The sequence below is a fragment of the Bacillus rossius genome, chromosome 13, assembly GCF_032445375.1.
Source record: "Bacillus rossius redtenbacheri isolate Brsri chromosome 13, Brsri_v3, whole genome shotgun sequence".
NCBI lineage: Eukaryota > Metazoa > Arthropoda > Insecta > Phasmatodea > Bacillidae > Bacillus > Bacillus rossius.
This window is the reverse complement of record NC_086340.1, coordinates 47,739,842-47,761,624: the sequence shown is the minus strand read 5'-3', so window position 1 is coordinate 47,761,624 and position 21,783 is coordinate 47,739,842. Positions and strand designations below refer to the sequence as shown.

General features: G+C 42.3%; 1 protein-coding gene across 4 annotated transcripts in view; it reads left to right on the top strand.

Annotated features, from left to right (window-relative positions):
* Positions 1–21,783, top strand: part of LOC134538541 (collagen and calcium-binding EGF domain-containing protein 1-like) — a 43,494-nt gene that overhangs the window by 10,812 nt on the left and 10,899 nt on the right. For 3 of the 4 annotated variants that reach the window (XM_063379955.1, XM_063379957.1, XM_063379956.1), the window contains 4 exons: positions 8,461–8,580; positions 12,772–12,897; positions 18,964–19,112; positions 20,996–21,237. In XM_063379955.1, coding sequence (XP_063236025.1) covers positions 8,461–8,580; positions 12,772–12,897; positions 18,964–19,112; positions 20,996–21,237 — 637 coding nt within the window. Of the gene's footprint in view, positions 1–2,738; positions 4,682–8,460; positions 8,581–12,771; positions 12,898–18,963; positions 19,113–20,995; positions 21,238–21,783 lie in introns of those variants that run through there. The other variant, XM_063379954.1, reaches the window with a different exon arrangement.

Here is a 21,783-nt window from a genome sequence, read left to right as displayed (position 1 = left end):
CTAACAGTTGGCGTCAGGCATGTGGCTTTGGAACATGTCCGAAAAGAGGCCAAAGGGGCTAACAGTTGGCGTCAGGCATGTGGCCTTGGAACATGTCCGAAAAGAGGCCAAAGGGGCTTACAGTTGGTGTCAGGCATGTGGCCTTGGATCATGTCCGAGAAGAGGCCAAAGGGGCTAACAGTTGGCGTCAGGCATGTGGCTTTGGAACATGTCCGAAAAGAGGCCAAAGGGGCTAACAGTTGGCGTCAGGCATGTGGCCTTGGAACATGTCCGAAAAGAGGCAAAAGGGGCTAACAGTTGGCATGAGGCATGTGGCCTTAAAACATGTCCGAAAAGAGGCCAAAGGAGCTAACAGTTGGCGTCAGGCATGTGGCCTTGGAACTTGTCCGAAAAGAGGCCAAAGGGACTAACAGTTGGCGTCAGGCATGTGGCCTTGGAACATGTCCGAGAAGAGGCCAAAGGGGCTAAAAGTTGGCGTCAGGCATGTGGCCTTGGAACATGTCCGAGAAGAGGCCAAAGGGGCTAACAGTTGGCGTCAGGCATGTGGCCTTGGAACATGTCCGAAAAGGGGCTAACAGTTGGCGTCAGGCATGTGGCCTTGGAACATGTCCGAAAAGAGGCCAAAGGGGCTAACAGTTGGTGTCAGGCATGTGGCCTTGGAACATGTCCGAAAAGAGGCCAAAGGGGCTAACAGTTGGCGTCAGGCATGTTGCCTTGGAACATGTCCGAAAAGAGGCCAAAGGGGCTAACAGTTGGCGTCAGGCATGTGGCCTTGGAACATGTCCAAAAAGAGGCCAAAAAGGCTAACAGTTGGCGTCAGGCATGTGGCCTTGGAACATGTCCGAAAAGAGGCCAAAGGGACTAACAGGTGGCGTCAGGCATGTGGCCTTGGAACATGTCCGAGAAGAGGCCAAAGGGGCTAACAGTTGGCGTCAGGCATGTGGCCTTGGAACATGTCCAAAAAGAGGCCAAAGGGGCTAACAGTTGGTGTCAGGCATGTCGCCTTGGAACATGTCCGAGAAGAGGCCAAAGGGGCAAACAGTTGGCGTCAGGCATGTGGCCTTGGAACATGTCCGAAAAGAGGCCAAAGGGGCTAAAAGTTGGCGTCAGGCATGTGGATTTGGAACATGTCCGAGAAGAGGCCAAAGGGGCTAACAGTTGGCGTCAGGCATGTGGCCTTGGAACATGTCCGAAAAGGGGCTAACAGTTGGCGTCAGGCATGTGGCCTTGGAACATGTCCGAAAAGAGGCCAAAGGGGCTAACAGTTGGTGTCAGGCATGTGGCCTTGGAACATGTCCGAAAAGAGGCCAAAGGGGCTAACAGTTGGCGTCAGGCATGTTGCCTTGGAACATGTCCGAAAAGAGGCCAAAGGGGCTAACAGTTGGCGTCAGGCATGTGGCCTTGGAACATGTCCGAAAAGAGGCCAAAGGGGCTAACTGTTTGTGTCAGGCATGTGGCCTTGGAACATGTCCGAAAAGAGGCCAAAGGGGCTAACAGTTGGCGTCAGGCATGTGGCCTTGGAACATGTCCGAAAAGAGGCCAAAGGGGCTAACAGTTGGCGTCAGGCATGTGGCCTTGGAACATGTCCGAAAAGAGGCCAAAGGGGCTTACAGTTGGTGTCAGGCATGTGGCCTTGGATCATGTCCGAGAAGAGGCCAAAGGGGCTAACAGTTGGCGTCAGGCATGTGGCTTTGGAACATGTCCGAAAAGAGGCCAAAGGGGCTAACAGTTGGCGTCAGGCATGTGGCCTTGGAACATGTCCGAAAAGAGGCAAAAGGGGCTAACAGTTGGCATGAGGCATGTGACCTTAAAACATGTCCGAAAAGAGGCCAAAGGAGCTAACAGTTGGCGTCAGGCATGTGGCCTTGGAACTTGTCCGAAAAGAGGCCAAAGGGGCTAACAGTTGGCGTCAGGCATGTGGCCTTGGAACATGTCCGAGAAGAGGCCAAAGGGGCTAACAGTTGGCGTCAGGAATGTGGCCTTGGAACATGTCCGAAAAGGGGCTAACAGTTGGCGTCAGGCATGTGGCCTTGGAACATGTCCGAAAAGAGGCCAAAGGGGCTAACAGTTGGTGTCAGGAATGTGGCCTTGGAACATGTCCGAAAAGAGGCCAAAGGGGCTAACAGTTGGCGTCAGGCATGTTGCCTTGGAACATGTCCGAAAAGAGGCCAAAGGGGCTAACAGTTGGCGTCAGGCATGTGGCCTTGGAACATGTCCGAAAAGAGGCCAAAGGGGCTAACAGTTTGTGTCAGGCATGTTGCCTTGGAACATGTCCGAAAAGAGGCCAAAGGGGCTAACAGTTGGCGTCAGGCATGTGGCCTTGGAACATGTCCGAAAAGAGGCCAAAGGGGCTAACAGTTGGCGTCAGGCATGTGGCCTTGGAACATGTCCGAAAAGAGGCCAAAGGGGCTTACAGTTGGTGTCAGGCATGTGGCCTTGGTTCATGTCCGAGAAGAGGCCAAAGGGGCTAACAGTTGGCGTCAGGCATGTGGCTTTGGAACATGTCCGAAAAGAGGCCAAAGGGGCTAACAGTTGGCGTCAGGCATGTGGCCTTGGAACATGTCCGAAAAGAGGCAAAAGGGGCTAACAGTTGGCATGAGGCATGTGGCCTTGAAACACGTGCGTGCAGAGTCCAAAGGGGCTAAATGTTTGTGTCAGGCATGTGGCCTTGGAACATGTCCGAAAAGAGGCCAAAGGGGCTAACAGTTGGCGTCAGGCATGTGGCCTTGGAACATGTCCGAAAAGAGGCCAAAGGGGCTTACAGTTGGTGTCAGGCATGTGGCCTTGGAACATGTCCGAGAAGAGGCAAAAGGCGCTAACAGTTGGCATGAGGCATGTGGCCTTGGAACACGTGCGTGCAGAGTCCAAAGGGGCTAAATGTTTGTGTCAGGCATGTGGCCTTGGAACATGTCCGAAAAGAGGCAAAAGGGGCTAACAATTGGCATGAGGCATGTGGCCTTGGAACACGTGCGTGCAGAGTCCAAAGGGGCAAACAGTTGGGATCAGGCATGTGGCCTTGGAATACGGACGAGCAGAGACCCTAAGGGGCTAAATGTTTGTGTCAGGCATGTGGCCTTGGAACATGTCCGAGCAGAGGCCAAAGGGGCTAACACTTGGCGACGGGCATGTGGCCTTGGAACATGTCCGAAAAGAGGCCAAACGGGCTAACAGTTGGCGTCAGGCATGTGGCCTTGGAACATGTCCGAAAAGAGGCAAAAGGGGCTAACAATTGGCATGAGGCATGTGGCCTTGGAACACGTGCGTGCAGAGTCCAAAGGGGCAAACAGTTGGGATCAGGCATGTGGCCTTGGAACACGGACGAGCAGAGACCCTAAGGGGCTAAATGTTTGTGTCAGGCATGTGGCCTTGGAACATGTCCGAGCAGAGGCCAAAGGGGCTAACAGTTGGCGACGGGCATGTGGCCTTGGAACACGTGCAATCAGAGACCAAAGGGGCTAACAGTTGGAGTCAGGCATGTGGCTTTGGAACATGTCCGAATAGAGGCCAAGGGGGCTAAAAGTTGGCGTCAGGCATGTGGCCTTGGAACACGTGCAAGCAAAGGCCAAAGGGGCTAACAGTTGGCATCAGGCAGGTGGCTTTGGAACATGTCCGAAAAGAGGCCTAAGGGGCTAACAGTTGGCGTCAGGCATGTGGCCTTGGAACACGTGTGAGCAGAGGCCAAAGGGGCTAACAGTTTGCGTCAGGCATGTGGCCTTGGAACACGTGCGAGCTGAGGCCAAAGGGGCTAACAGTTGGCATCAGGCAGGTGGCTTTGGAACATGTCCGAAAAGAGGCCTAAGGAGCTAACAGTTGGCGTCAGGCATGTGACCTTGGAACACGTGTGAGCAGAGGCCAAAGGGGCTAATGGTTGGCGTCAGGCATGTGGCCTTGGAACACGTGCAAGCAGAGGCTAAAGGGGCTAACAGTTGGCATCAGGCAGGTGGCTTTGGAACATGTCCGAAAAGAGGCCTAAGGGGCTAACAGTTGGCGTCAGGCATGTGACCTTGGAACACGTGTGAGCAGAGGCCAAAGGGGCTAATGGTTGGCGTCAGGCATGTGGCCTTGGAACACGTGCAAGCAGAGGCCAAAGGGGCTAACAGTTGGCATCAGGCAGGTGGCTTTGGAACATGTCCGAAAAGAGGCCTAAGGGGCTAACAGTTGGCGTCAGGCATGTGACCTTGGAACACGTGTGAGCAGAGGCCAAAGGGGCTAACAGTTGGCATCAGGCAGGTGGCTTTGGAACATGTCCGAAAAGAGGCCTAAGGCGCTAACAGTTGGCGTCAGGCATGTGGCCTTGGAACACGTGTGAGCAGAGGCCAAAGGGGCTAACAGTTGGCGTCAGGCATGCGGCCTTGGAACACGTGCGAGCAGAGGCCAAAGGGGCTAATGGTTGGCGTCAGGCATGTGGCCTTGGAACACGTGCAAGCAGAGGCCAAAGGGGCTAATGGTTGGCGTCAGGCATGTGGCCTTGGAACACGTGCAAGCAGAGGCCAAAGGGGCTAACAGTTGGCGTCAGGCATGCGGCCTTGGAACACGTGCGAGCAGAGGCCGAAGTGGAGGCTCTGTGGAAGCAGCTGGGTGAAGCTGCATGAATGGCGCCTCTGTGTGATGACCTCGCCGCCTGGGGCCTGGCTCACTGCCTCGCCAGACGAGCTGCGGACATGGCGAGACCTCACTGCTGGTAGGTACACCTCTCCTGTTTGCGCTGAGCCACGTGGTTCCATGTACGTGTTGGCCTGCAACTGTCTGTTTTTCAACTGATTTTTGGGTGGTTGTGCTCTTGTTTGTACATCGCGATATTTTTTTTTTCCATTTCGAATGACAATTCGCAACCTAAACACTCTATTTAGTAACACGATCATAATAATAAATTTCTTCAGTCTGCTTCTTTGGAATTTTTTCCTTCGAAATGGTGAAAACAATAAATTTCTTTTTCGAAAACACAATTAACACCATAAAGATATTTTAAAAATGCCTTGCATGCTTACAATAAAAAAAACGCGCGTGTGTGTGTGTGTGTATATATATATATATGTATATATATATATATATATATATATATATATATATATATATATAAATTTTTGAAAAATTAATATATATATATATTATTTTTGAAAAATTAAAATATATTTTTTTAATTATCAAATTTACTGGTTTTTTATTGCACTGTTATACGTAAACCCTCAAAATTGTTTTAATGCTTTAATTACGGAGACAACTTGAACTTGTGAACAAATTTTTAAATCTGCATTGTTAATTAAAAGAATGAGATATCTCTTCGCATTTCAGCTTAAAAATACATTGCATACAAACACTAAATGGGTAATTATATGTTTCTTTGCAATATCATCGTCAATATGAGATAAAGAGAAGTTTGTTGAGAATTCTAACGTTATTAAAATAAAGTTTTAAGAACCAATTTTTTTTATCGTCACTATATAATCTACCTTAACCACATGTGTTAATAACTGTATTCCTCAGTAAATATGTTTAGGTATACACAAACATGCGAGATTAGCTAAGATTACGAGTAGTGTACTAAATTTTAAATTTATGTGAGCTATTTTTATATCGGAACATTCAAAAAACTTACTTCGGTATTATATACTAATTTATTTCTTAAAAATTTAATAAAATCCATTTTTGCATCCTTTTCTTATTTTTTTATTATTTTTTAGCGGGTTGTAAATTTTGGTCTAATATTCTGACTTGTAATTTCAATTATTACATCAGATGAAAAATAACACTTTTTCCTGACAAATGTTTCTTGATTTTTTTTTTCTGGTTTATGTCTTTAAAGACATATCTATAAATAGATTGTCTATGTCTGTCTAAAATATGTTTATTTCGGTTATTTTCGTATACACTATTCTGAGAACCATAAGAAATGTACATGATCTGAACCAACATATGATTTAAATAATTATTTTTTTTTAATCTTAATTGATCAAAAATTATGTATATTCTGTCAGTCCTTAAAACTAGCGTCCAAAATTTTATAATGTTTATTTTTTTGTTAATTTTTTGTTGTGTTTCCAGCAAGTGAAAATGGGTTAAATATGTTTTCCAAGGAAGACTTTAAAATACCTCATTTTTCTCGAGCATTATCTTGATAAGGAATTCAGGGAAACCAGTTTATAAATTATACATTTTCACGTTTATCTCATCAATCAATTTAACCGAAACAGATTAATATACATAAATACTTAATAGCAATAGTTTTAAGGTCACTTCCTAAGGCTTTGTATCTGCGTTTGTATATGAACAAGCATTTGTGTAACTGTCTGTGAATAATTATTCCTTTAACGCATTTTTCAATAAAAAAAAAATTATATCTACGTTATTAAATTTTAAAATATTCTGCATTTTTTAGTTTTAACTTTTGTATTGTGAGTTGTGATTTCATAAGTAACACTATAACTTACGTAAACTCATTATTGCATTTTTCACAGTTGAATTCAAAATATGCATTGCAGAAAAAAGAAGTCACTGATAAAACGTAAAAAAGATTGGTTGTCTGTAAAGTCGGTTTACGGACGATAGTTTAACGTAACGTCATAACAAAACATTGATGAAATGATTGCATAGGTACTTTTATGAATAAATTTGAATCATTTTGATTGAATTATCACTATTTTGTATGGATACAAAGAAGGAGTGAAATGAAATCTACAATTTAATTGATAAATTTACTTTTATTTGCACTCATTAATTCAAATATGTTTTTTACTTTAACGAAGAGATTATTTTAACTATAACTTTTATACATGTTTGCTATTTAACTTCTTCCAATCTGTGTTATTCTGTTAAGGATAGGACGATGATAGGAAAAGTAGGAAACGAATGGGAGTGTTTCAAGGATGATGTGAAGGAAAATGGCTTACCCAACACAAAGATGCAGTCAAAAATAATATATTTGCGCCACGGACTCTGCAGCAATGCTAGGAGGAACGGGTTAGCAAAGAGAATGAAAATGTTACATTGAAATGCATGAAAACAGAATTACGCCACGGACTCGGTCGCAATGCTAGGAGGTTCAGGTTAGCAAAGAGCAATATAAAATGAGCGTAACGGGATACAGCGAAACGGGACAATGTGCGTAACGGGACACTTTTTCGTGTGTGCAGCCTGCGTTTATCGATTTATTAGACGTTGTCACTTCAAAAAAAATTCACAAAATCAGTTTTTTTTATCATTATCAGTTAATCGTATTTTGGAAATATTCATAATTAAAGAAATTTTCTAAGTTTTCCGTTCAAATAAATTCTATTTAAATTATCTATATAACCATATTTTATTCCCTTTAAAATTATTCTTTTAATTTTAACTGAGCTTTAATAATATTAATTATGATGTGCCAAGAACCCTTTTAATACTAAAAAAAAATATGTCCAAATTGAGCTAAAAAGCATAAATGATAGTATTAAAATAACGTTTTCAGGTTTTGAAATTTGCTAACAAAGGCACTTTTATGAAAAGTATTATTTTTATATACGAAAACCCATTAATGTCATAATAGGGTTATTTGAAACCCGATTTATTTTTAATGTACAAATTATAGTTTTCAGATTCCTCATACGTACTATTCTTTGTCCAAACCGGACTCATATGTGTCATACTTTGTAAGTATGCCCAAAGTTAATAATTTTATTTACTCCTTTTATATTTTGATATAGTTCGACAGTTTTGATTAGATAAATTAATTCCACAAAACCATTCATTTATTAAGTGGAAAGAAAAAGGAAATGTTTGTAAAGTAAATTATTAGGCTTTTTAGGTAGATTTCTAAGAAGTACTAATTATGGTAGCGGTTACCATGGTGCAACTTTCGGAAATTTTTTATATAGGTAGGTACCGTCAGTTGGGGTAACATTGGCCCTTTGAGGGTAACTTTGGCCCAAGACAAAAAAAAATGTTAAACCATGTTACAACTCTTCAAAATCCAACTGACGGTACCTACCTAGTTTTTCGTTTCATGGTCCATAGACCCCAAAACTATCGTCAACTCAGAAGTTTACATATTTATTTATTTTATTTATTTATACACGAACAAAATTCAGCACTAGGCTGGTTTTCAATTTTTTTCGTGTTTTTTTTATATTACAAAAATTTAAATATCAGATTAACACTGAATATTATCTTAACCACGCTTTAGAAAACAATTAAAGAAACTTGATAACTAACATAATAAAAACTTAATGCTAGCCATAAATATAATAAATCAGTTCACATTCGTAAAAATAACGTACATAATAGTTCATGTATGTAGTTGCCTGGGTAGTGACACCTGTGTTAATGCGGCAAGGTTCCAGCTGACTGTGTCTTGTGAAGCAGCACAACACAGCGATCGGTGTGCTCTGCCGAAGGGAGTCTGCTATGTCATTCCACAGATGGCCTGCCAAGTAACTGAGTGATCTCTATGGCAGTAAGTAGTAAATGCTTTTATCTTTTTTTCAGGAATTCTTACACAATTATAACGTGCTTGGTCGTGACACAAGCACTGACGGAGGAAAATTTCTGGGGTGATGATGATGGCTACTTCATCGACAACATGAACGATATTGCACCAGTATCTGGGTAAGTCATTGTAATTAAGCAAAGTTTGTTGGTGCTTGCAGCAATTGACGCATCAACTAGCACCAAGCAGTGCGAGAAATGGGGACGGTACATATTGGGAAACTGACTAGCAGTTTCCTGAGATGAAAGAGGAGTTATAGGAAGAAAACCACTATGGGTAAAAACATCCCAATAGAAGCAGCTGGGATAAAACCCAGGATGTCTGAAAAGCGAGCCTGACTCTTTACCGCATCACTAATTATGCTGAGACCTAACATGAAATTTTTTGAACTATTATGAGTATGTTTGTATAAAACTGTGGAAAGGTAAAACAAATGTTTTGTAATCAATATTTTATTAGGTAGATATATGTTGTGAAAGCACACAATAAATAGTCTTAAAAAGGGACTACAGGTCACTGGTCAAGTGCGACATTGTACTGGCCAAAAATATGTCGAATGGCTTTCTTTGATATAATTCATTCGTCTGCATGAACTTTATCTATTTATTCACTACACATGCCAATCACATTCTTTTTGTGTTAAGCTAGATCTATTTTCGTTGCCAAGTGAGTTAGTGCTGTGTCTACATTGGAACGCCCTCTAATCGTCGCGCCTTTGTGCATTTCATACTTCGAATTCGAGAATCCAATGTCTCCACTTGCTGATCGTTGACAACAGTACTCTAGTTATTCGTTTTTCACACTTTCTACTTTTTTTGCCAAGTAGGTAAATATATTTCCAGAGTTCGGCGTGAGACTGGAGTACAGCGTGCATTCGGGACTCGGAGCACAACTACTAGCACGGGATTTCGAAATGCTATGACTCATGTTCGACAGTAAACTGATCGAGACCAGATCTACATGCCCTTGTATTGAGGCCAGTCATTGACTATAACTAGGAATCCATACTCGTTTTCCCAGCACAAGCAGCACATGTTTTGAATTCCTTAAACATCGTGTGGCTGTTTACATGGTCTAGTAAGAGTGATGATAACTAAGACCATCAATGCTGCAAAACACGATGACATTTGTATTGTCACGCAGTAAATTATTCGGAATCCTGTTGTTTGTCTGACACAGGTAAATGCAGTCTATTTTTGCGGGTCTTCCCATGGAAAAGCACTCTTCTATTGTGCCTTGCTTCTCGCAAACGACATCGTCAAAAACGCCCACGGAACTGGCCTTTACTTGGCTGGGAGGCACCACATTTGCATTATCAGTAACAGGAAAATATTTTCTCCGCGCCGCTGCGTCTGTAAGCCCGTGATATTCCCAGGCCATTAAGGGGAGGATGACAGCGCCGAGGAAGGAGGGAGCAGGGGCAGCGGGCCGCTGTAATCCCCGAAGGTATGCGCGCGTGACGTCAGTGGCAGTGCGGGTACGCAAGGTAGTCACGTGCCTGGCGCGTGTCGCAGTCTTGCCTCCCACGTTCGTAACACTATGCTCGTAAAAATGGTTTTAAGTTTTATTTCATGTCAAGATCATTTAAATTTAATTTTTTTTTAAATATTTCTTTACATTAGGAGTATTAAAACACACAGCCCTTGCATCCTTGCTGCGGCACGGTGCCAATGCGACAATTGCTATTGTGACAGGGGCTAGCATTAAATAGGACAATTTTCCCATTCCTCCTTGAATCAGGAGGAAAACGACCAGCACGGAATACTACCAGCAGAAAATAGTACCAGTGGAATTATACTGTCATTTCTAATACTCTACATGGAATGAGTACAGCAATTTTGCTCTCAGAGTTTTGAGAAAGTAGTACTGTCTGGAATACTTCGGTATCAACCTCACTGCAGAAAACAATTCTGATGGTGACAAGAGGAGTTTCAATCTTAAATCGTTGTTGTAGCAATGCCGGTTATGAGCTGTTTCTATGTTGAAAAGTAACGAAACCAATTTTATTAAAAATTCATTTCTGCTGTTTAAAAGTTTGTGTCTAGCAGTTCACCAGATAAGTAATTAGGGGGTCTCTTACCACACTGCATATGATTGAACACGAAGAAACAACCATATGTACAGTCTAGCATCGTTGACAGCACCAGCAAAGACTGCAGGAGAATCTAACTTTGTGTCAATTTAATTTTCGCTAAAGAGCAAATCATAGCTACGCACGCTCAGCGCAATGAGGGGTTTTCCCAAAAGGTCGGTGCCTAAAATATAGCCAAACTATAAAATGCCAATTCCAAGAAAACCTGTCAAATTTTAAAATGCAATCAATAGTTTTGCAAGAGTACAGCACTTCTCTATTTGCTACACTGATATTTACACCGCGGCACTCAGCTATGTGGGTAGAAAATATCGGGAATTTGTCACATAAATTCCCGAAAACTTCTAGCTGTTTAGTGAACGATTAGCTTCGGTATTTACAAGTGTGGGGAAAATATTTTCATTAAAAGAAATCATGAAGAAAATTGAAGAAATCTTGAGTGGTGAGTTTATGGAATTTCTGATAGTTACGTCCAAATACGCATGCAGTCCGTACCCATTCCCTGAACAGACAGCCCTATAATAGCCCGCTCGTTGCGAGAAAGAGCAGTGCCCAAAGACGTAACAGTTGGCACACCTTGTTCGCGACGCACTCTCACGCACTTCGCCGGAAGCCTCAGTTACACTGGCCTGTAAACTTACACTAGGCACACCACGCTCACGCACGTTAGGGGTCGTTACCACAACGCCGAAATACCACAACGCCGAATACCATAACGCCGAATGCCAAATTGACCGCAACGCCGACAGCTAGAAAACTGCTGTGTACCACAAGGACGAAATACAGTAACGCCGAAAAATGTTGCTGCGGGGAGGGGAGCCACAGGAGCAAAATGAAAAACAACTGAATGAATTTGTGTGCTATACCTTACCTAACCTAACCTTTGTGGCAGTCCTGCAATGTCATTTTTCGGAGTTAATGTATTTCGGCGTTGTGGTTATTCGGCGTTGTAGTACACAGCAGTTTTCTAGCCGTCGGCGTTGTAGTCAATTTGGCATTCGGCGTTATGGTTTTCGGCGTTATTGTACGTTCGGCGTTGTGGTATTTCGGCGTTGTGGTGCGTCCCCGCACGCGTTTGTACTGTGGCACTCGGATCTCTGCGCTATAAAACCTTGTGAACATAACCATTTTGTTCTCTCGTGCTAGCTCGCGCATTACATCCCTGAACAGGTGGTGGGAAATCCTGGTGGTCTTACACACATATTTTTAACAAGGCATTCACAGTTATTTTATTAATTATCACGGCTTGTGGACTGTATCCAGGCTTGTGGATTGTATCCAGGTATGGGAAATGTGGCCTTGTCAACGTTGCCAACTACGCAGCTGTTTTCCTAAAGATGGTTATACTAATGTCAATCGAAACTACAACAAAAATTCCCTTAATTTTGACGATACTGCAGACTACAAGCCTAGCCTGATAAACAATAATTATCGATTAATATATATTAGTCACAAATTTCATGAGTTATTCTAAAAAAAAATCACCTGGTTAAACAAGTAGGTATGGGGCGAGAAAACGCTTCAATAAAGTGCTTCAAGAAAAAATCTCCATAGAAGCTTCTGAAAGCATCTGTCAAGTTAGCCATTCAGGGCTGAGTCAGAATTATAATTTATATTGTAATAAGGATCCATGTGTGCCGACCTCCGTAGCGTAGTCGGATGCACACCGGCTTACGGTGCGAGGGGTTCTGGGTTCGAGTCCCGGGTAAGGCATGGGTGTAAAATTTACACGATGGCCATTGATTCCTGATGATGATTGCACTACGATACGTTGAACCAAATTGCTTACTGAGGTTTGCTTGATTTGATATGATATTATATGATTACTATTTGCTGCCGGTGTAACTGCTGAAGGCCACCCTAACAAATAATAAAAAAAAATAGTATCCATGTGTGTTTGAAAATACATCATAGATCTTGTCTAACTGCAAGTACTATGTAAAACGATTCAATGCCTGCTTTAAAAAGCACATTAACGCACCCACTTGGATGATAGATGATCTATTAATATCGTGAACCACAAGTATCTGTTATTATTTAAGATTTATATAATAGAATTGATTTTAAACATTGCTGGGTAAGTATGTATATGTAAACATAATAAAAAATTAGTAAAATAATTGTAACTTTAATTCTGAAATACCTATTGCATTAAGTGGTATAAAAGAATAAAGTATATTTGGCAGTAAGTGATCAACATGTGTCCACGTGTGTGAAGGCCAGAGCTGCTGCAGTGTCCTTCCAACAACGTGATCAAGACCCGCTACAAGTGCCAGGTGCAAGGCGAGTGGGTGGATTGTGTGCGCCAGCACTGCTGCCAGAACTACACTTACATTGGAGGCAGGTAATAGTCTACCTCCAGGGTGAGTGGGAGGACTGTGTGCGCCAGCATTGCTGCCAGAACTACACTTACATTGGAGGTAGGTAATAGTCTACCTTCAGGGCGAGTGAGTGGACTGTGTGTGCCAGCATTGCTGCCAGAACTACACTTACATTGGAGGCAGGTAATAGTCTACCTTCAGGGTGAGTGGGAGGACTGTGTGCGCCAGTATTGCTGCCAGAACTACACTTACATTGGAGGTAGGTAATAGTCTACCTTCAGGGCGAGTGAGTGGACTGTGTGTGCCAGTATTGCTGCCAGAACTACACTTACATTGGAGGTAGGTAATAGTCTACCTTCAGGGCGAGTGAGTGGACTGTGTGTGCCAGCATTGCTGCCAGAACTACACTTACATTGGAGGCAGGTAATAGTCTACCTTCAGGGCGAGTGAGTGGACTGTGTGGGCCAGCATTGCTGCCAGAACTACACTTACATTGGAGGCAGGTAATAGTCTACCTTCAGGGTGAGTGGGAGGACTGTGTGCGCCAGCATTGCTGCCAGAACTACACTTACATTGGAGGTAGGTAATAGTCTACCTTCAGGGCGAGTGAGTGGACTGTGTGTGCCAGCATTGCTGCCAGAACTACACTTACATTGGAGGCAGGTAATAGTCTACCTTCAGGGTGAGTGGGAGGACTGTGTGCGCCAGTATTGCTGCCAGAACTACACTTACATTGGAGGCAGGTAATAGTCTACCTTCAGGGCGAGTGAGTGGACTGTGTGTGCCAGCATTGCTGCCAGAACTACACTTACATTGGAGGCAGGTAATAGTCTACCTTCAGGGTGAGTGGGAGGACTGTGTGCGCCAGCATTGCTGCCAGAACTACACTTACATTGGAGGCAGGTAATAGTCTACCTTCAGGGCGAGTGAGTGGACTGTGTGTGCCAGCATTGCTGCCAGAACTACACTTACATTGGAGGTAGGTAATAGTCTACCTTCAGGGTGAGTGGGAGGACTGTGTGCGCCAGCATTGCTGCCAGAACTACAATTACATTGGAGGCAGGTAATAGTCTACCTTCAGGGCGAGTGAGTGGACTGTGTGTGCCAGCATTGCTGCCAGAACTACACTTACATTGGAGGCAGGTAATAGTCTACCTTCAGGGTGAGTGGGAGGACTGTGTGCGCCAGCATTGCTGCCAGAACTACACTTACATTGGAGGCAGGTAATAGTCTACCTTCAGGGCGAGTGAGTGGACTGTGTGGGCCAGCATTGCTGCCAGAACTACACTTACATTGGAGGCAGGTAATAGTCTACCTTCAGGGTGAGTGGGAGGACTGTGTGCGCCAGCATTGCTGCCAGAACTACACTTACATTGGAGGCAGGTAATAGTCTACCTTCAGGGCGAGTGAGTGGACTGTGTGTGCCAGCATTGCTGCCAGAACTACACTTACATTGGAGGCAGGTAATAGTCTACCTTCAGGGTGAGTGGGAGGACTGTGTGCGCCAGCATTGCTGCCAGAACTACACTTACATTTGAGGCAGGTAATAGTCTACCTTCAGGGCGAGTGAGTGGACTGTGTGTGCCAGCATTGCTGCCAGGACTACACTTACATTGGAGGTAGGTAATAGTCTACCTTCAGGGCGAGTGAGTGGACTGTGTGTGCCAGCATTGCTGCCAGAACTACACTTACATTGGAGGCAGGTAATAGTCTACCTTCAGGGTGAGTGGGAGGACTGTGTGCGCCAGCATTGCTGCCAGAACTACACTTACATTGTAGGCAGGTAATAGTCTACCTTCAGGGCGAGTGAGTGGACTGTGTGGGCCAGCATTGCTGCCAGAACTACACTTACATTGGAGGCAGGTAATAGTCTACCTTCAGGGTGAGTGGGAGGACTGTGTGCGCCAGCATTGCTGCCAGAACTACACTTACATTTGAGGCAGGTAATAGTCTACCTTCAGGGTGAGTGGGAGGACTGTGTGCGCCAGCATTGCTGCCAGAACTACACTTACATTGGAGGCAGGTAATAGTCTACCTTCAGGGCGAGTGAGTGGACTGTGTGTGCCAGCATTGCTGCCAGAACTACACTTACATTGGAGGCAGGTAATAGTCTACCTTCAGGGCGAGTGAATGGACAATATGTGCCAGCATTGCTGCCAGAACTTGTGTGCCACAAATTAGGAATTCACTTTTGCATACTTTTGACATATTGGTTTACATGGGGATGTAAATCTTACCGAGATTTCAGGGGCTAAATTTAATTTACTTTTCCTGACTGTACCCCTTTGTTGAAACGTTTCTTGTTGCATTACCACTGTCTTACCTGGCGGGACTTAGCTCCATGTATCATCTTTGAATTTCGGTCCCTGTTGTTGCTGAAAGATCCGCTCTCTCAAGGCTCCTTCCTCACTTCGGAGGATGACCTCATTCACCATTCCCTTACTGTCAGCAGACGACGGATAAGTGAAGAACAAATGTACCCAAGTAAATTGCTCCGGACTGTTATATTGGACTACCAAAAAGGAAACTATGTTTGTTTAACCGAGAAATTATATACAAAAGGCTAAACCTGTTAATAGACCATGGCATAAGGAGGTGTGTGTATGAATAATTTGACCTTACACCTCCCCTCCCAGCTGTAAATCTGCTATTTGATAATTATTAAAAGCTCATTAATTCCCTTAATATGGCTAATTCCTAAAGATCCTGATTGTGATGCCGAAGTGATGATGAAAGGATAATTGGCTTGTATTAAAATACCTTTTCAGCGGCCCGTACCTTGGCGTTGTTACTTAGTATAACTTAACGATCCACCCCGAGTTCCCTTGGCTTTAGAGCATATACTAAATTGCTTGTTTGCCTTTTGTGCTCACCTCTGGAAAATTTACTTGAAAGCTTTGCTTGCCCCAGCAATTCTTCAAACCTTCTTTATTGATTGTGTTTATTTAATTTAGAGCAAGAGGGGTGTAACACTTGCATTGCCTCAGGTACTGTGTGTGGACTGTGTGCGTCAGTATGTATGTGTGTGTCTATTTATATATATATATATATAATTTATACATGAATGTGAATCAATGTTCTAAATAGATAAAATTTAATTAATGAAAACTGTAAGTGTATATTTCAAAGAAATACAGATTATCGCTATAAAATACTATTGTTAACATTATATACCTATTGGAGAAGTGGTCCTGGCGTTGAAACCAACCAATGGACCAGTAGGTATCTTTTTGTTCTTCTATGCCTTTTTCTTGGCATCTGGATTGAGAGATATTGACTTGGCACCAGCTTTTAATGCCGTTTTCTCCCCAACCCACTAGAGTTCCGAGTTCTTACAGAAGCTGATACATTTTTAAATAATTTATGCATTGTCTAATACCATAGATACCAAAACACTGCAGAAACTATAGTAGAAAATTTTAAACGATTCATAATAAAAAAAAACATTAAAATGAGCAATCCAAAACAGCATTGCGTGTTGACATATCTTTCGTGCGCAGTATAAAGGGCTTAAGTCAAAAAACACAACTTTTCGGGAGAGATAAAACTAAGTTTAGAAAATAATGCAAAATCGCTTATTTGGTCTGTGTGTGCCATTATAAAATGATATATTGTTTTATATATCTGTTATCAATTAGACTGAAAATATCGGTAATTTATAAAAATTTAGTGCTTCTTTTGAAAATTTTAATTTTTTGTGACAGACTTATGCCCTTTGTATCTCACAAGATGTGACATAAGTCTTTTTAACCCTTGCAAGGTAAATGTAAACTCAAGTAACAACACTTATCTATGTCGTAAAAATTTTGAAGTTATACTACTTTATTTAAATCATATTATGAAATCATGCATACATTTTAATAAGACATTTTACAAATCCAATCTATAAAACACAAAATACAATACAAAATTAATACTTAAGTAAAACAAACTATTTCACAAAAAATGATTTAAGCTCTACTACTAACTCATATTACAAGCAGATAAAATAGTAAATTTAAAAATGACATTTTAGAAATCTAATATATGAAACTGAAAATAAAATAAAAATGCAACAAATATAGAATTAATTAACAAATTTTACCCTTTCAGTAAGTCAAATTGTTCAATGTTGAAATCCAACACAAAATTTGCAACAAAAATTTTAATTATCAGAATACTAAAATGACAAAAAAAAAATTGGAAAGTAAAGGACATGGTGACAATAAACCATAGAAACAAAAATTGCTCTAAATCATAGTTCGTCGGGATTAATTTCTATCAGATCAGGATCAATGCAAGAAGCATCAACTGATGTCTTTAATTTTAAGTAATAGTCGTGGAAAACAGAAGGTACAAGTGGAAGCAGGTCCAACAAGATTTTTTTCTTTGCTACAGAAATTGCAACATCGTCAGTGTACCTCTTCACAAGATGTGTGGTTTGGAGATTATTCTTACCCCTTCGAAGGTAGCTTAAATCTTTGAAAGTACCTTCTTGAAGAGAATCTCTAAAATGTAGCACTTCATAGTCTTTTAGATATCGAAACCACTTTACACTGTGCCATTTGAATTGCTCGCCTTCCTTGTTTACTTTCCTGACTACTAAGGGCCCTTTTAACAAACCTGCAAAATCGAAGAACTCTTCTTGCGTCATTTCTTTGACAGAAAGTTTCTGCTTCTGTCCTGTAGATTTTACAAGTTGATACCAATCATGAGGGTGATTTATGGGAAAGGGAATATTTTTCTTCTTCTTTTCGATCAGAGCATGATCCACATCGCACTCCATGTGAGTGTGTCCTGGAATGAGAAACTTATGATTGAGGGCACAGATGTGAGGGAAGTCAACCATGGCTTTTGAAAACATTGCCGACACATGTGTGTTCTTATTTTGACCCCCACATGTGTTGGAGTAAAAAGTCACCTCCTTAACGTCTTTGGGCAAACAACTTAAATGGTGATACAAGCACGATGCAATTACATTAGCACCTCTCCCTGCAATAGCTTCGTGTCACATGTAATTCGTAGATTTGCCAGTTGCCGTATCATGCACGGTTAAATTATATGTCTATAACTAGCGTTTGTAAAATGCAACAGAAGACGAAACAAATGTCGTAGGCAAACACTGTTGCAGATCAAATGTAAAACACTTTTTGGTTGGATCTGTTTTTGAGATGGCCTTGTCTGCTCTTTTTGACTCATATGCCAGATCTGTTTCTTCTTGATGGTTTTTTTTTTTTGCACGTCTTTGCCTCAGATTTGGCAGCTTCATTTGAAGTGTCCGTGGCTACTTTTATTTGCATTTGAAGGCTATCACATTTGTGACAAGTGTCTACTTTTGGCTTTTTAAATGACAGCTTCATGTTATGGAATTCATTCTCATAGAGTTTTCTAGAAACAGGCTTCTGAACCTTCTAACAGTACATACCATACATGATTTTAAGGTTTAAATGTGAAGGCAGATATTGTTTGTCATTTCTCCGTCTTGTGTAGTGACTTTCATAAGCGGGGAAAGATTTTATGTGCGCTCTTACTTCTTCAAGCTCTTCTTCAGTTTTTTATTCGTTGTTGGCTTCTTACCGCGTTGGTAAAGTGATGTAATGCCACTGGTACTTGGTAATTTATTTTTTAGAGCACATCTTATAACCTTTTCTTTTCACATGTTGACATAACCCTTAGAACAGATTGATAAAAGGTAGTCAAAATGGCATAAAATGACTTATGCCATTTAGATCACGCACACAAAAGTATTTTATAATGGTCTAAAGGTCACATGTTGACATAAGTCCTTAGTACATATCGATAAAAGCACTCAAAATGGCATAACATGACATGCCATTTAGAACACATGAAACAAAAGTATTTTATAATGACCTAAAGGGCATATGTTGACATAAGACCTTTATACAGATCGCACATTTGAATTTTTGACTTAAGTCGATTAAACCAACGCTTAAAAAAAGCCGTTATTATTAATTTTAGACTCATGCCCTTTATACCATTGGAAAGCTTGGATTTTTCTGAGCATCACAGTATAAATATATAAAAATTCAACTTTTTTGACTTAAGCCCTTTATACCGCGCACGAAAGATATATAATATGCGTTGTGCAGGTGTCTTCCGAAAGGAGTGGACCCCTGCTCCTTGAACCTGTGCGAGCAGCGGTGCACCGTGTACTTGCAGAGAGTCATCTGCACGTGCTACCCGGGCTACCAGTTCAACCCGGAGAACCAGAAGAACGGCGTCACGCCATTATGTGAAGGTACGGACTACAATCTATTTATAGAGAGAGAGATAGAGAGAGAAGAGAGATAATTATTATGATTCAGTGGTATTCATTAAAGAAAAGTGAATTTGCAGTAATAATCCTATAATTATTATTTATAATGATAGTAATTTGCTTTTAAAAAAATTCGAGTTATACTCTGTTAGATTATGAGGAGTCAAATAAAACACTATTCTTTTTAGTGTTGATATTGTTAATTACATATTTACAATTTTATGATGCATTTAAGCCAATCTATACATTGTATCAGAGTTCGCAACACTTTCTTGTTTGTTCGTATTTTCGTTATTAAGAAATATGCACTATCATAATACTAATAATATTTTTAATGTGAAAGTATGTTTGTTTGAATGTTCGTCCCTCAATCACGCTCAAACAGTTGCAGTTATTCTAATGAAATTCGGTATAGAAGTTAATTACGTCATGGAATAGGACTTAGGATACTTTTTTATAATCCTAGTCCTAATGCGAAATTTGAAAGTATGTTTGAATGTTTGTACCTCAATCAGGCTCAGACTGTTGCGAACTACGACCCGACAAGATGCTTGACAGCATCATGACTACAGCTCTTTTATAAACTAATAAGTTTTATTAAAAAGCATAGGAAAAAGTGAATGTAGTTTGATTGGTTAGGCGAATGTTCGGTTTCATAGTCTCGTGCAGGTCCTGTCTAAGTTATGGCGGAAGTCTCAGATCTTCGAAACTGTTGAAGTACTCGGCCCTTTTATCGGACTTTATGTACGCTACCCAGTGTGTGCCATACCTGTCGACGCAGCTAAATTAATAATGGCACACTCACGAGTCTCTGGTTTTCAAGGTAAATTATCTCGCATTAACACTGCTTTGAAATTTGTTATTTTCAGTTTGCGTGCATACTAATTAAGTCTATATTTGTGAGCGGGAGTTTCGGCAGAGAAATAAGGATTTTTTGGCTCGTTTCTTTCTTATGCCTCAACCTTCTTTGTGGGGATGAAGTTAAAGTCATGCGCCTGTTTTCCTTACCCATGGCATTGGCTTCCTTACTAACATTGTGTCATTGTGCTTCCTTTAATTGCTCCTGCTGGTTCTTCTGCTGGAGTTGACGGCCCTGGCCACTATGCCTCCCAGCATCTCTAAGGCAAGAAGCAGCACTTGTTCTTGACTTCTTGCACACGTGCTCTAGCCTTGCGGGGCCTGGCTCGACGTGTGCCTATTCCTAATTTAGTCTTGGCCTTCATGATTTGGATACGACCCACATCGCGATTGTTTCCTCCTAGTCTTGCGTTCGATGATTTAACTCATAGCTTCGGCTTCCTGTGCCAGTATCTCGTCAGCCTTGATCCTAGATCCCAGGTCCTCGCTGAGGGAATAGGCAATATCAAGCTGTTTGTACTTATTATCAAAAAAATTAATCCCTCCGTCGTCTCGAGCTAGTCTTTGGCTAGTTTCGTTCCTGGATCACAGAATCTGCAGCCTGGAATGTGTTGCTCCTAAGGCAGATTATTTATCAGCGAATTTACGTGTCCTTGACTGGATTTGCTCGCAAAACTTATCGCAGCATACAGAGCTATAAACTATAAATACTATTTTTTTTTATAGAATACTCTTTTTATACAAAAGGTAGGAGAGAATGTCTAAAGTTTCTTACTATAAAAAAAAGGAAACTCTATAGAAGGCTTGACCCAGGAAGGTATGCGAGCGAGTTCCTCCCTGCTACTGGTTTAAGATAATTTACCTGCCATAGCCCTCACTCTGCTGAGTGTTACCTGTAGATCACAGTGGAACGTAACCATGTCCGGAGCAGAAGTCAGCCCAGGCGCCCTGCATACCGCGCCAGCTGACTACTGCACATCCACAGAGCAGCGTTGTGGCTGTGGCAGATGTGGACGAGTGCGCCGACAGCGATAACAACGACTGTGAGCAGCAGTGCGTGAACACTGCTGGCGGCTTCCAGTGCGTCTGTGGCGACGGCTTCGAGCTGCGCGCAGACAACAAGACCTGCGAGCCATCAGACACGCAGACCGAGGATCCTCAGGCACAGGCCGCCTCCAAGAGTCGCTGTTACGCCAGGTGCGACACCGTCAGCCGCCTGCATGGCAAGGTCAACGACCTGCACGAGAAGGTGAGCCAACTACAGCATCATTAGAACATTAAGTGACATGTGGCACCCCAAACTAATTGTCACACAGGCTCTCATAAGCAAGTTCCCTCTGGCCGGCCCACATTAGCAGTCTCTTTATGGCCGGCCCACATTATCAGTTTCATTATGGCCGACCCACATTATCAGCGGGTCATCATCATCATCATCCTTATCGCCATTGCCACTTCTAGACAGCTGCCCCTGGTGAATTGTGGAGGAGCATGCAGGGCATCACCACCCTTAACGCCATTGGTGCTGCTTGACATCAGCCCCTGTCGAATCGTGGTGAACATTGTATCACCATCACCCTCCATTACCAATGCCACTGCTAGACAACAGCTATCATCGGCAGTAACGCAGGTATTATCACCGCTCTCTTTAGTCCCTCTAGATGAGACCGAGGATGCTACTGATGAATCTTGCAAGACATCAACTGCCTCCATCACCAATGATGTAGAGCTTACCACCATCACCCCCACCTACTCCGTGTTGTATAGTCTCCTCCACACTATCCTGTTGAGGGTGGGA